At 40.3% G+C, this 14,628-nt stretch overlaps 3 protein-coding genes and 1 long non-coding RNA gene across 4 annotated transcripts; 2 read left to right on the top strand and 2 right to left on the bottom strand.

Moving 5' to 3' along the window:
* Positions 1–363: 363 nt before the first annotated feature.
* LOC135671149 (NAC transcription factor NAM-B2-like) lies at positions 364–1,887 on the bottom strand. Its single transcript, XM_065179100.1, has one exon. The coding sequence runs from the start codon at positions 1,885–1,887 to the stop codon at positions 364–366; it is 1,524 nt and encodes a 507-aa protein (XP_065035172.1).
* Positions 1,888–2,122: 235 nt separating this feature from the next.
* LOC135671201 (uncharacterized) lies at positions 2,123–9,788 on the top strand. Its single transcript, XR_010512661.1, has 4 exons — positions 2,123–2,220; positions 2,307–2,448; positions 5,315–5,446; positions 9,442–9,788. It is a non-coding gene; the product is annotated as an uncharacterized LOC135671201 (long non-coding RNA).
* A 2-nt stretch (positions 9,789–9,790) lies between these two features.
* LOC103999884 (ARM REPEAT PROTEIN INTERACTING WITH ABF2) lies at positions 9,791–12,602 on the top strand (the record flags this gene model as incomplete). The annotated part of the gene is made up of 5 exons (XM_065179099.1): positions 9,791–9,943; positions 10,068–10,136; positions 10,256–10,315; positions 10,443–10,571; positions 10,655–12,602. Coding segments are annotated over 5 exons (453 nt in total), but the record flags the coding sequence as incomplete, so codon positions are not given.
* Positions 12,603–13,061: 459 nt separating this feature from the next.
* LOC135671148 (NAC transcription factor NAM-B2-like) lies at positions 13,062–14,474 on the bottom strand. The gene has a single exon (XM_065179097.1). The coding sequence runs from the start codon at positions 14,472–14,474 to the stop codon at positions 13,062–13,064; it is 1,413 nt and encodes a 470-aa protein (XP_065035169.1).
* Positions 14,475–14,628: the final 154 nt, after the last annotated feature.

Raw genomic sequence — 14,628 nt, 5'->3', positions numbered from 1 at the left:
TGATTTGTTGTTGTTGTTGTTGTTGTTGTGGACTTCACTCAGAAACAAAAAGTTAGAATATGTTTCCAAACGATGATTGGTCAAATTTTCTGCGTTGCCTCTGATACCAATCGTCCAAAGTCTGACGTTGAGCGAACTCGTTGATATCATATGATCAGTCTTTCTCTTTGAACATGATGTAACATTGATACCATTTCTTATAGACACCATCATATTAAGGAAACAACAAAATATGGGATGAAAATTGAACTTTGTCATTGTCAATATTTACAAGAACAAAAATTTTCTTTCCCTTCCGTATAAGCTTTCATAGAAGCAAGCTATAACTCCAACCACGAGGTCATAGTCGAATCAATTGGGGTGTCATCGGACATTATAATCTATGTTGTCCGTCTGCTCACACCAAACAATGTCGATCGATGATGACGACGACGAAGCCGCTGCGATCGTGGTTGAATCAGTGTTGGTGCCATACATCAACGAGGCTTGCAGCGGGCATTGTCCCAGCGAGGCCCCTGGGATCGTGGTCGAGGCAGTGAAGGTGAAGGGGTCATCGGACATCAAGAAATCATGGACATGTTCCAGGCTCGTGAAGAAGTCGGTGCTATACATCTGCTCACACGCAACCAAGTCTATCGACGACGCTGACGAGGGAACCTCTGCGACCGTGGTCGAATCAATCCGAGTGTCATCGGGCATCACCAGAAGATCGACGAGGTCTGACGGCGTGGCCTTCGGGATGGTAGTCGAGGCTGTGTCGGTGTCATCCGAGATCAGGATGGCTTCAACCTCTCTGGTGCAGTTCTGATCGACCCACGACGAAGCCAAGAATGCTTCGAATTCCTCCGCACTTATCACGGGCGTTGATGATGGAGAGGCGGCTGGGACTCCGGCTTCGTTCGGTGCAACGGAGACGACGGAGGAAAGATGACTCTCCGGGGGTGGATGTTGGACAACCGCGGTTGGAGGTGGTGAGACGACGAAGGCTTCAACGTCTCTGGTGATGAAAGCATCGTCGGTGCAGTTCTGATCGACCGACGACGAATACGAAGCCAAGAATGCTTCGAGATCTTCCGCAGTTATCACGAGCTCTCCACCAACGTCCGTTGACGATGGAGAGGCGGCTGGGACTCCGGCTTCGTTCGGTGCAACAGAGTCGACCGAGGAATGATGACTCTCCGGGGGTGTAACAGCAGCCAATAAGGGAAATTGGACAACCGCGGTTGGAGGTGGCGAAGCGTCGATCAGCAATGCTGTGCTGGAATGTGCAACCAACCCCCAGCATGGCTTCTTTGAGAGAGTCGAGGCTTTCGCTGAGAGAGTAGAAGATTCCTCTCTGTTTCTCTTCCGCCCAACGAAGCTGTCGCCGGTGACCGTGTCTGTCGCGGCCTCCGTGAAGGTGGACTCAACCGTTTTGATGGTGGTGCCTCCGGAGATGGCCTGATGCGAGCTTCTCTTAACGTGACAGAGAACTCGTCTCTCGAATCCGGATGAACACATCTGATATTCGTACATTGTCCACCCGGAGTTCTTCCGACGGCCATCGTTGAAGGATAGGCAGCTTTTTCGTCCCACCACCATCTCGCGCCCGCCGACGATGGACTTAACGGTTTCTTGATTGTTGTACAGAGTCCAAGAACCGCTGCCAGCCTTTCTATCCACGCGCAAGCCGCCGTTGTTCTTAGGCTTCCGCTCCGCAAAGAAATAGCCTTCATGCCGATCGCTGCAGAGAAGATTCCACGGCTCGGTGCCGTAGACGTCGGCGAAGGCGACAGCGCAGCCAGGGAGGGGTTTGCCGGTGACCCAGTTTGCAAGGTAGTCAACCACGAGTTCCTCCGCCGTGGGAAGGAACCTGTACCCGCTCGGTACGAGGTCGACGGGCTCCATGGACGACTAAAACGAACGAGGAGAAGAGAAGGGAGCAGAGACGAGGCAAGAGGAAATGAACGAGGAGAAGGGAGCAGAGGAGGGGCGAGAGGCGAGAGGGGAGAGAAGTCAAGAGTGAGAGTCGGAGAGGAGAGAGAGATATATATAGTGGGACCGTGGTCGGACAGAGTGATTCTTGAATCGAAGCCCCCAAATTAATTAGATTAATAAGATTTTAGAGTCGTATTATATATTTAATTGGAAATTAACTTTCGCACGTGCTCATCTTACTTGTGTCTCCAAGATCCATCGAGCCCATCGCCCCATTCGATCTGTCTCGACTCGGGAACGAAGGTGAGCATTTGGTTCGAAACGCCTCATCTTTCAACGAAGTGCATAGATTTTAGGGCTGATTTCAAGTTTTCTTCGATCGATTTCAGGTTGGTTCGATGATCGCGAAGACGGAGGAGGTATGTGCGCTGCTTCTTCTAGGGTTGCCTCTTGGTTTGAGGGTGGGAGCTGACGGAACCAATCATAGGTACGAGGAGGGTGATCATGTGCCCCTCCCTGTATGCCAACAAGGTCCGTCCCATAGTGATTTCCTTCCTTTCCATTCCATTCCATTCATGCCACATTATCGCTTTGGGCTTTATTCTTATTTAGGTTCGTATTTGGTGTAGCAACATGTGAGTAGTAAAAATGATAAGTAGAAGTAATCAGATCCTATGAACTCGCAGACTGGATTGAAGCAGAATGATCTTTGAGAATGGTTACTTGACATCCATGAATACAGCGAAACAAAATTTTGTACAAGTTTCTCTACAATAAAGATAAGATGCTGAAATACAGTGACAAGCCTGAAATTTTGATTGCAGCCTTTTAGCATACACCTCAAGATCGAGTAGTGTTTTCAGCAGACAACATAGGATGGATGGACCACAGCACTCACCAATAAGATAGCAGCAGCATAGGACAACAATCTAGTGAGAGGATAAAGTAGCACAAAACAATAGCAAGTGATCTCCATTTCACAAATGAAATAAATGTAGCTGATTCATTTCGTGATATCATCTTTTTCATGCGGATGATCTACTGATTAATCTTATCTTCTTTTTATTTAATTTGCCTTGTTTAAGAACCTATTCTGGGAAATGATTGTCCTTTTCAAGACTGGTGGGTGTATTTTCCCTCTCCTCCCTAATAACAAAAAAAAAAAGAGATAGAAATATTTTGACTTTTAATTTCTTTAGAGGATTGAGTTTTTCTTCCAAAGTATACTACTTAAGTGAATCTGTATTTTTTTTCCTGTTAAACAAGTATGAGAATTTAATTACCTCCATGCTATATTAAACTTTTTGATTGAGAATAATAATTTTCACTGAAAGGTTTAACAAATTCTTGCTGAAGAGTTTTGGCAATAAAAACTTTTGTTGGTCAGATCAATTTTGGTAATGGCAAGATTAGTGATGGAAAAAATATATTTTTTTGTAGCTATAGCTTGACCAATAACCAGCAAATAATATTTATTTTTTTCCCCAAATCTCTGAAGTCATCTGGTAATATTTTGCAGGCATAGTAACACCATATAGCATAACATAAACATCAAGGAGTCCACTATTCTGAGCATGTGAAAAATAACAGCAATTGGTGTTTAGATAATATTCATAGGAATGTAAACTTGCAAAGAATACTAAGAAGCTCTAGAAATAAGTTTATCTTACTTAGCCGTAACAGCATTAAAATAATTTGCTACAACTTTCAAAACTTGTTGTTGAAGGAAAATGAAGGTGATTTGAAGTTTGTTTTATAACTTCATTTCAAGTAAACTCTACAAATACGTTTTACAAATCCATGTTCTTGTTCCACAAAAGATCAACACAAGAAAAGAATATTAGTGGTATTCTATCATGGATGATCCAATCATGGATCACAGTATCGTGTTGATCGGTGGTATTGGCCCCTGAATAGACCGGTGTAGTCGGTGTCGACGTACCATATGTCTGAATATTAGTAAATCCCAATTTTCTTTTAAAAAATGCCAAAGATGATTGAAATTCACAAAAAAATTATTTTTAAGTATTTAATCCTTATTAATGATAACTTATTATTTTTAAATAAGAATACAGTGTGTATGAGGCATGAAAGAAAAGGAATAACAGGTTAGAAGGATGAGAAAGTGAATTTATCTTTTCAGTCCCACCAATTTGACCCTAAATATCCCTAATTTAGGTCTAAATGTAAGAGAATAAACCTAGTTGAGACTAAACATAAGACAATGACCATAATCACGTTTAATCTTTATACAAAATGATGATAAAACATAGAAAAAAAGCTAAATGCTATCTCAAATTAGACTGAAATTCCATCATATCCTGAGTTCGAATCCTTCCTTTATTTAAATCAATATCTTGATTACCATTAATCACCGATCATGAACTTTCACAAATAAAAGTGTAAGAAAGCGAATGAGAATGAGAGTGAATGAGAGTAATACTGAGTGAAAAGGGGAAAACACCAGGATTTAAAGTTCCAAAAGAGGCCTCAATGGTCAATTTGAGTATTCGGGTTTCTCTTAAGCCGATTTAGATTGGTATCGATCAAATTTTGTCCGATACAATATGAGTTTTCAAGGTACTGAACGACATATCATCCATACTTTGCTGATACCTCACGTGATTCTTGCATACCATCTAAAACAGGCTTATCACTTTCCAATCAGTGGGCAAACCAGTACAGCTCGTTTCATGTTATTTTGGATGGTATGCCATGCAATGCATCAAATCTTGATTGCATATACTGTTTGATTTTCACTTTTCCATTTAATCTTTATTCATCAGTGAAATGTCATATTCCTCTACTGTTGTATGCTTTAATCACACAAAAAACAGAGAAAGACTCCAATTTTTCCATTTGCTCCGACAAACACAGAAACAGAAGGACGGGGTGATTCAGAAGTTTTTTCGGGAACAGAGTATTATTAGAACAAAACTTTAAGCATCCTTCCAAAAAGCCACTGCTCCTGGGTGGTGGAGCAGCATATTGAGGTGGTGCTATTGCAGGAAGCCCATGGTAGTATCCTACATCAACAAAAACATGATTTCCACAAATTACATTGATTTGTGCTGAACTATATGTATTGGAGTTGCAAATTAGATCAAACTCCATGAATTGGAGTTGCAAAATATAGCATTTAAAATTTGATAAAACTTAATCTTGCAACTGCATAGGTTTAGTATCGATCTGACATCGAACTATATAAATTGATACCAATCTGTATATATTTAATTTTCATTACATTTTCAGTAGTACTAGATGGTGTAGACCAGTGCGTCATCCAATATATTGGTGTCGTAGTAGTTCGATTGATTGCTGAAATCGAAACTGTGTTGACTTCTAAAATCTTAAAGTCCCAAATTTTATAAATTTTTGTCTTTGATCGTTCATTCAGGTGATACGAAGTGGAAAACTCAGAGCTCAAAGTGCCAAATCAATGAAGTTCAAGGATGGTTACATGATTTCTTCTAGTCAGCCTATCCATTAATACAGAGGTTTTGCTGTGAGGCATCTTCTCCTCAGACAGGTCAGCCTATCATACCATTAAGCATATAAGATTACTTCTTTACTTTTCTTATAAAGAACTTCTCATGTATTGTCGGATGCTTTCTTTCTTGGAAGTTGTATTTAGTTTTCAAATTTACTTATAGCAGGAAGCTATGCAAAAGTTTAAGTCTTTAGTTTTTTTTATTCTTAAATTCATATTTTAAAATTAATTTTTTTAAAATTTCTCAACGAAGCCTGGCATTGTTAGTTCTATAACTAATTATGTCTATGGAGTGATGCATTTGTCTGGAACAAGAATATGCTGTATGTTGTGAAATTTTCATACTCTTGTCTTATTAATGGTAATTCCTCCAAGTGGTTTAAGGCTCATAGGGATATAAAACAACGCGACCTTTCTCGTTTGACATCTTCATCTTAGTTTAGATAGATTATGTGACCCAAAATCTTATTGCTCTTTTCAATTTTGAAGGAATTAAGGTTTCATATGTAATGTTGGCAAATAATTTATTCCTTACCTTTAAAGCTAACCTTACATCATGCTCCAACTTCAATGCTATTCTCAAATCTTTTGAGCTTCTTACCAACCCGAGGATCAGCATGCATAATCTAATGTCTACTTCCCTAATTATTATAATCCTACAATCAAAGGGTTTACAATTTTCTTAGGATATTGGAGGGAAGCTGACCTATCAAATATCTCAGATTCCATCTTTATATTGATAAACTCCCTTCAAACATATAAAAACATCAAAGTTTTCAAAAAAATCTAAGACTAGTACAAAAGTATGATCTCCAAAGTTGATAGGATGACCTTAATTGGCTCTGTGCTGAATTCAATACCCATACATCTCCTCTTAGATTTGGATCTTTGACTTTTTTCTTAAACACATGACGTGAATGGCTAGAAAATTATTCTGTAATATTGATCCTATAAAATCAAAATAAAACTAATCAGTTGGGAGATTATTTCTCTTCCCAAACCCATTAGTGGCTTGGGCTTATATGATCTTATCAATGTTAAATTTTAGATCATCACTAAAAGAACTATTCCTCTCATGAACAATACTGAGTCTCTTTGGATTAGTATTTTGTACTCAAATTGTGATCTGTCTTCAAACCTGGATTGAATCTCCTAATCGAGACTTTTTTTGGTCTCGAAAAAATATTTCTCATCTTTCCCATCGAATCATAGGACAACCCTTGGATTAATACTATACCTTTTAAATGACCAACCTTCCTTAATGTGAATGAAACGATGCACTACTACATAGTTTCTGATCTATTTTCAGAAAACCAATAGAACATTCACACTCTCACCACTCTATTTCAACCCCTTCTTATGGAGAGATTTAGGCGCTTACATATCTCTGCTGGATATTATAAGGATCAATGTATCTCAAGCTCAAACCTCGTAGACTCTCTTTCTTATCATTATATTTGACCTTATAATGAAACTAGTGTGAATGTTTGGCCCAATTGGAAGGCAATATGATTACTCATAAGGTCAAGAAACTTTGCCATAACAAACTCTCCAATTCTTCCACCATTTCCTCTCTTCTTTATAGCCAAGTTGAATGCTGCCTACTTTGTAAGCTGCTACAAATTTTGCCAAATATTTTCTTTTTGATTGCTATATTGCTTGCTCTTTTTGAAATCTCATTCAACAAAAGATCAAGGACACTTGTAAATTCATATCTTTCTGGCATCTTGGTTTCTCATTATATGAAGGGAAGGAGTGACATATTTGGAACCTCATTACTTATGCTCTTTGGACCTGTTTAATAAAAAAATAAGGCTATAGATTCCATAACCATAGTTCCAAGCATTCCATTCTAATGTTTAAGGCACTTCCTCTTTTGTAAAAGGCGACGTCGCCTTTCCCTTCACCCACACATGGCGACGTCGCCTTTTATTAAAATATTAATATATAAAAATCTTTTATAAATAAATAATATATATATAAGATTTTTTTGTGATGTTTTCGAGGTGACGTCGCCTAATCGAATATATATATACCGAACAGTATAACGAATGGTATATCGCTCGGTATACAGTATCATACCGTACCGAGCGAATGTTAAAACTCCAGTACGGTACGATATTTCAATCCTTGCTATCTATATTAGTACCTAAAACATGGTGCATTTTGGGTCATGGTTCTGGTACAAGGATGACATTCACTTCTTATATTGGTCAGTGATATATGAGCAATGGGGTTGGTTGGTTTGCTATTTCGTTCATACTACTCATTAAATTGCTTACTCCGGCTGATAATAACATTAGTTAAAGTAGTGTTGAATTGTTAAGTAGTTAGCTGTGTGTTTAACTGGATCAGACAATGATGGTGGTACATAACTTGAAAGTTCTGGTTTGGTTGGTTTTCCATTTCGTTCATGCTACTCGTTAAATTGCTTACTTAGGCTGATATTAACATTAGCTAAAGTAGTGTTGATTTGTTAAGTAGTTAGCCATGTGTTTAACTGGATCAGAAAATGATGGTGGTACATAACATGAAAGTTCTGAACTTAATCATACCAATCGCCATGTTGAATTGTTATGTCGTTAGCCATGTGTTTAACTGGATCAGAAAATGATGGTGGTACCAGTGATTTAAAAAGCGTTAGGCGCCAAGGTCCAAAAACGCTAGAGGCGCTCACCCGAGCGAAGCGAGGCACTAAAATGTAAAAATATATAATATAATTAATAAATATAATTATTTAAAATTTTAAATAAAAATATGCTATTTTAAATAAAAATTTTAGTCGCGAGCGGAAGGAAGGCTCGCGGGAGTCGCGAGCAATGGGAGGGCTCGCAGGAGGCGCGAGCAGCTAGGAGGGCTCGCGGGAGGCGCAAGCAGGGAGTCGCGAGCAGAGGGAAGGCTTCCGGGAGGGCTCGCGGGAGTCGCGAGCAGAGGGAAGGCTCGCGGGAGGCGCGAGCAACGGGAGGCGCGAGCAGGAGCGACGAGCAGCGAGATCGGGAGCGGCAGCGGCAGCGGGTTAGGGTTGGGTAAGGGTTATATCGGTTTAGTTGGTTCGATTGAACCAACTAACAACCGAACCAGGACCGAACCAGTCCTAAAATCCTGGTTTGGTCACTTGGTTTACCTAGGCGCTTGCCCGAAGCGCCCAACGCCTGGGCTCGGGCGAGCGCCCAGGCGGCGCCTGTTTGAAGCGCGCCGCCTGGGACATTAGCGAGGCGCTCGGGCCTCGCCTCGCCTCGCTCGAGTGCCTAGGCGAGCGCCCGAGCGCCTCTTTCAATCACTGGGTGGTACATAACATGAAAGTTCTGAACTTAATCATACCAATCACCATTATATTACCCAAAAGCCAATGCCAATCCTGAAGCTGACTTTGCAAGGTCTTAGCTGACAAAGCATGTGGTTATTTGCTGAATCACACCTGTGGGAAAAGTGTTGAAAGATTTTCATACATAAAAAATGTTCAAACTTACCTTGTTTAATACCTAACCAGATAGCCTGGTAGTGTGTAGTGAGTCCTTTTCCCACGGGCCGAGGGTTCAAACCCTAATAACTTCTATCGGTTCTTATATGTTATCATTTTGTTCTCTGTGACAGTCTAGAGTCTAATGCGCTTGGGTGATGTTTGAAAACAAAAGCTTACCTAGTTTATATTATCTATTTTGAGAATTTATTTGTTGGTACACACTCACGGTTTTTTTGTTATTGTTGTATTTGCTGGTACACTTCCCAAGACTGTGCTAGTTGTGCATGCTGTATGTACACTAGCATATATGCTTTGTACAACAGCTGCTTCCAGTAGTTACTACTCTATTTTATTAATTTAAAATTTCAGTTTGGTGATTGTTGGAACACTATTCTTAACAAGCAAAGCAGTTCTCATTTTAGTTCTTTCCCTTCTGTGTTTTTTATTCCAAAGATATGTATACATGTCCTGGGCTTTTGTTTTTTTGGACTGGGCTCTGATAGCTCACTTCCTTGCTTGAATTGTAGCATACTTGTGCCGTGATATCTAAATTTCAACTGTCTTTTACTAGGCTATTCTGACACCTGATGAGTAAACCACACTGTAAGCTCTTTTCTCATTTTTCCCTTAGCTTGATTATCATGTATGCTTGGACCCTTTCACTATATACTGCCAAAGAAGGGGAAAATTCAGTTTTAGAAGTGATAATAAAATATATTTTTTTTCTCGATATTTTTGATATTATACCACGTTTTTGTAATATGGCTCATGCTTCTTGGAAATGCTTTTGAAAAAAATGTTCTTGTTAATATCATTATCCATCTGCTACAATGCAGCATATTAGTTTCTTTCTCCTTATATATGGTTGGATTTGCTTCATTTTGCTAATGAACAATGACTCAGTGTTTTTGCTCTATCTCAAAGACCTTTTATTTTCCCTCAAGGACTCACACAATCAAGCTGGTATTGTCTACAATGGCGGTTTGGTGCCTCTTCTTAAACTTCTTGACTCGAAAAATGGATGTTTGCAACATAATGCTGCATTTGCTCTTTATGGTATTGCAGAGAATGAGGTGAAACTACATCAAAATATTCCTTTGTTGTGATTTCATTTTCTGTTTCTTTGCATAATGCTGCAATGTGAAATTGAGAACAATTGGTTGGACACAAGCTTCTTATTCTTGTCTTTGTTATTAGGATAATGTTTCTGATTTTATCAAGGTAGGAGGTGTTCAGAAGCTACAAGATAGTGAATTCGTTAACCAGGTATGTTGAGCACTTTGATGTTGCCAGATCCATGCTTCCTAATGTGTATATTGATCTTGTTTTGATTTTTTTTTATATTTTGAACTAAGTTTTATTGAAAAATATTACTTCAATTACAGGCAACTAAGGACTGTGTAGCAAAGACAATAAAGAGATTAGAGGAGAAGATTAATGGGCGAGTAAGTTCTGTTTGCTGTATTTCTTGGCTTATTGCAGTATATATTCAGAACGATAAGGATTTACTTTTAATTGGTGGTTCTGTTTAATGGATGTAGACATGGTGTTCCTTGCCTTTTGGCCTTGTAGGTACTAAAGCATTTATTATATCTGATGCGAGTTGGGGAGAAGGCTGTCCAAAGACTTATAGCTTTGGCTCTTGCTCATTTATGTTCACCTGAGGATCAAAGAACTATTTTCATTGATGATGATGGCATTGTATCTGTCCAGCAACCATGACATCCTTCTGCTTTTCCTCCTTTTTATAACTAAGGAAATTAAGAAACATATTCTCAATGTAGGACTTGATTTTCTCCTCAAACTACTGGGATCGACTAATCTAAAACAATAGCAAGATGCATCAGTTGCTCTTTACAAGTTGGCTAAAAAATCCCTGACTCTCTATCTGTTGATGCAGCTTCTCTATCCCCCTCACCTCAGGTTTGCTAAAATAGGCATTCCTTAATTTTGTTTCTAAGCAGTTTTAGCAGCAAAACATGTCCCATATTCACAGAAATACAAAAACTTATAAAAGGGTCAGATTTTCAATTCTTGGAGCTAGTTACTTGGAATTTGAAAGTGCTTATGTAATTGCTTTGGCTAGTCTTCTAACTCAAAGTTTTTTTGAATTGTCTGTCTTGACTCTTGAGACTGATCAAACATAAATATTACTTGATCAGTATAAACCTTTTTTCTAATCGGAGAATGAAAATTGTTTTATAGTTTTTTTAATTCTTATGGACATATTTTAAAATTTAATTTTTTTAAAATTTCTGAATAAAGCATGACATCATTAGTTCTACAACTTATTATGTCTGAGGAGTGATGCACTTGTCAGGGACAAGAATATGCTCTATGTTGTGAAATTTGTTTTTGTTTTGGATTTTGCTGCAAGAAGCATTAGTAAATCCATCCACTGTCTAACATAGCACTATGTCCAATGCGTGGAAGTTTGATGAAAACCTGTCATGTGAACGGGCAGTTACTATGCATAGCTGCACATAAGAGGAAAAGTCTGGGTTCTGCAATCATGGTATTATAAATTCGTGAGACTTCACAATGGCATATGTATTAATCAATATTCACTTTTTTTTTTTGCAATCATATGTATTAATCATGTTTTGCATATGTATTGATGATTGTTTTAATAGGGCTTGGTTTCCTTGCAGTGCTCATATAGATACTTGCCTATTGACAACTTCAACTTGAAATGCTTGTCAAGTAGGCTGTACCTAAATATTTCAAATTTTCTATTGCACTAACCTTGTTTGTGCTGAAATTTAGATAGATGAATTTATTTACTTTCTAAACAGTAATAAAAACATTGATATACTTGGAGAAATATATATATTCAAGTGCTTAATGATCCATTTTAACTGACCTTTTGTTTTTAAAAATCACAGGGTGTCCTCGATATCAAAGTAAAGATCATGTTGGATTAGGATCTTAAAGTAAAGCAGGGCCCTATGACTCCTTTGCTAGATCATGTTACAATTCATGCCCCAAAGGAGGAAGAGGAGTTAATCCAACCTCCTGTTCTGCCTCTAGAGATTTAATTTGAATGCTACAACCTTTCAAAAGGAATTAGGATTACATTTCTTCTTGATAAGCTTGCGGCAGGTAACAAGCCAAAGTTCTTCTGATTTATGTGCTTGTACTAGTCCTAGATTAACACGAAGGAAGATTGGGAGTCTTTAGGCCCATATCTTAGTTTGTTCCAATCTTCTCAGGAGCGTTATTTGTTCTTATCATTTGTTTTGGTACCCAACATGGATACCCCTTATTTCGACAATTTTTACTATTTTATAGACTTGATATTAGTTATTTGAATTCGTTTGTAACTTCCAAAGCTAGAATAGTAGACTCAGATTGATTGTCTAAATTCATTCAAAATTTTGAATATTAGTAAATAGATGCAATTTGATCATTTTTTCGTGTGCTAAGATGAATGGTATGTTCTTCTATCTCAATTGTCTTGTATTTCTTAACGGTAGCTTATTAGTTGTTGATACTCTTGAGTTCTTATTCATCTAATGAATTTAACATGATGCAGGCGTTCTTCTCGCTATTGAAATCCGACCATATCATATCAACAAGACATCTGGAGAGATTGCATTTCCTTCCATGATGTGTGTTTAATATTTTGCATATCAGTTGACAATTCAGAATTGTTTTGGCCATTGCCAAATGCTTCAAACCATGTAATTCTTTATCGATTCAGTGATGATTTAAGTGATGGTTCTGATTAAAGGTTTTCTATAGTATCATCAGTGCACACACTTGTGGTTGGGATTCAGTGATGGATTGACTTGCAGCTTTGTTGGGATTGTTGACTTTGTTGTTTGTTGTTGTTGCTGTGGACTTCACTCAGAAACAAAAAGTTAGAACATGTTTCCGATAGATGATAGGTCAAATTTGCTGCCTTGCCTCTGATACCAATCGTCCAAAGTCTGACGATGAAAGTCTGACGATGAGAGATGTCGTTGATATCATATGATCAGTCTTTGTCTTTGAACATGATGCAACATTGAGACCATTTCTTATAGATCCCATCATATTAAGGAAACAACAAAACATGGGATGAAAATTGAACTTTGTCATTGTCAATATTTACAAGAACAAAAATTTTCTTTCCCTTACATTGTTATGATATACATGAACAAACATCATTTTCCGTATAAGCTTTCATTCAAGCAAGCTACAGTCGAATCAATAGGGGTTGTCGAGCGAGCATTGTCCCAGCGAGGCCACTGGGATCGTGGTCGAGGCAGTGAAGGTGAAGGTGTCATCGGACATCAGGAAGTCATGGACATGTTCCAGGCTCGTGAAGAAGTCGGTGCTATAAATCTGCTCATACGCAACCAAGTCTATCGACGACGCTGAGGAGGGAACCTCTGCGACCGTGGTCGAATCAATCCGAGTGTCATCGGGCATCAAGAGAAGATCGACGAGGCCTGACGGCGAGGCCTTCGGGATGGTAGTCGAGGCTGTGTCGGTGTCATCCGAGATCAGGATGGCTTCAACCTCTCTGGTGCAGTTCTGATCGACCCACGACGAAGCCAAGAATGCTTCGAATTCTTCCGCACTTATCACGGGCGTTGATGATGGAGAGGCGGCTGGGACTCCGGCTTCGTTCGGTGCAACGGAGACGACGGAGGAAAGATGACTCTCCGGGGGTGGATGTTGGACAACCGCGGTTGGAGGTGGTGAGACGACGAAGGCTTCAACGTCTCTGGTGATGAAAGCATCGTCGGTGCAGTTCTGATCGACCGACGACGAATACGAAGCCAAGAATGCTTCGAGATCTTCCGCAGTTATCACGACCTCTCCACCAACGTCCGTTGACGATGGAGAGGCGGCTGGGACTCCGGCTTCGTTCGGTGCAACAGAGTCGACCGAGGAATGATGACTCTCCGGGGGTGTAACAGCAGCCAATAAGGGAAATTGGACAACCGCGGTTGGAGGCGGTGAAGCGTCGATCAGCAATGCTGTGCTGGAATGTGCAACCAACCCCCAGCATGGCTTCTTTGAGAGAGTCGAGGCTTTCGCTGAGAGAGTAGAAGATTCCTCTCTGTTTCTCTTCCGCCCAACGAAGCTGTCGCCGGTGACCGTGTCTGTCGCGGCCTCCGTGAAGGTGGACTCAACCGTTTTGATGGTGGTGCCTCCGGAGATGGCCTGATGCGAGCTTCTCTTAACGTGACAGAGAACTCGTCTCTCGAATCCGGAGGAACACATCTGATACTCGTACATTGTCCACCCGGAGTTCTTCCGACGGCCATCGTTGAAGGATAGGCAGCTTTTTCGCCCCACCACCATCTCGCGCCCGCCGACGATGGACTTCACGGGTTCTTGCTTTTTGTACAGAGTCCAAGAACCGCTGCCGGCGTTTCTATCCACGCGCGAGCCGCCGTTGTTCTTAGGCTTCCGCTCCGCAAAGAAATAGCCTTCATGCCGATCGCTGCCGAGAAGATTCCACGGCTCGGTGCCGTAGACGTCGGCGAAGGCAACAGCGCGGCCAGGGAGGGTTGCGCCGGCGACCCAGTTTGCGAGGTAGTCAACCACGAGTTCCGCCGCCGTGGGAAGGAACCTGTACCCGCTCGGTACGAGGTCGACGGGCTCCATGGACGACTAAATTTCTGGTGAGGAGACGAGAGGAAATGAACGCGGAGAAGAGACGGGAGCAGAGGAGGGGCGAGAGGCGAGAGGCGAGAGACGAGGGGAGAGAAGTCATAGTGAGAGTGGGGGAGGAGAGAGAGATATATATAGTGGGACCGTG

Source organism: Musa acuminata, unplaced genomic scaffold (assembly GCF_036884655.1).
Source record: "Musa acuminata AAA Group cultivar baxijiao unplaced genomic scaffold, Cavendish_Baxijiao_AAA HiC_scaffold_1138, whole genome shotgun sequence".
NCBI classification, from domain to species: Eukaryota; Viridiplantae; Streptophyta; class Magnoliopsida; order Zingiberales; family Musaceae; genus Musa; species Musa acuminata.
The sequence above is the reverse complement of the archived record's forward strand: the minus strand, read 5'-3'. Positions and strand labels throughout refer to the sequence as shown.

Excerpts from the sequence above, each read along its gene's own strand:
- LOC135671148 (XM_065179097.1), bottom strand. The coding sequence starts at position 14,474 with ATGGAGCCCGTCGACCTCGTACCGAGCGGGTACAGGTTCCTTCCCACG.
- LOC135671149 (XM_065179100.1), bottom strand. The coding sequence starts at position 1,887 with ATGGAGCCCGTCGACCTCGTACCGAGCGGGTACAGGTTCCTTCCCACG.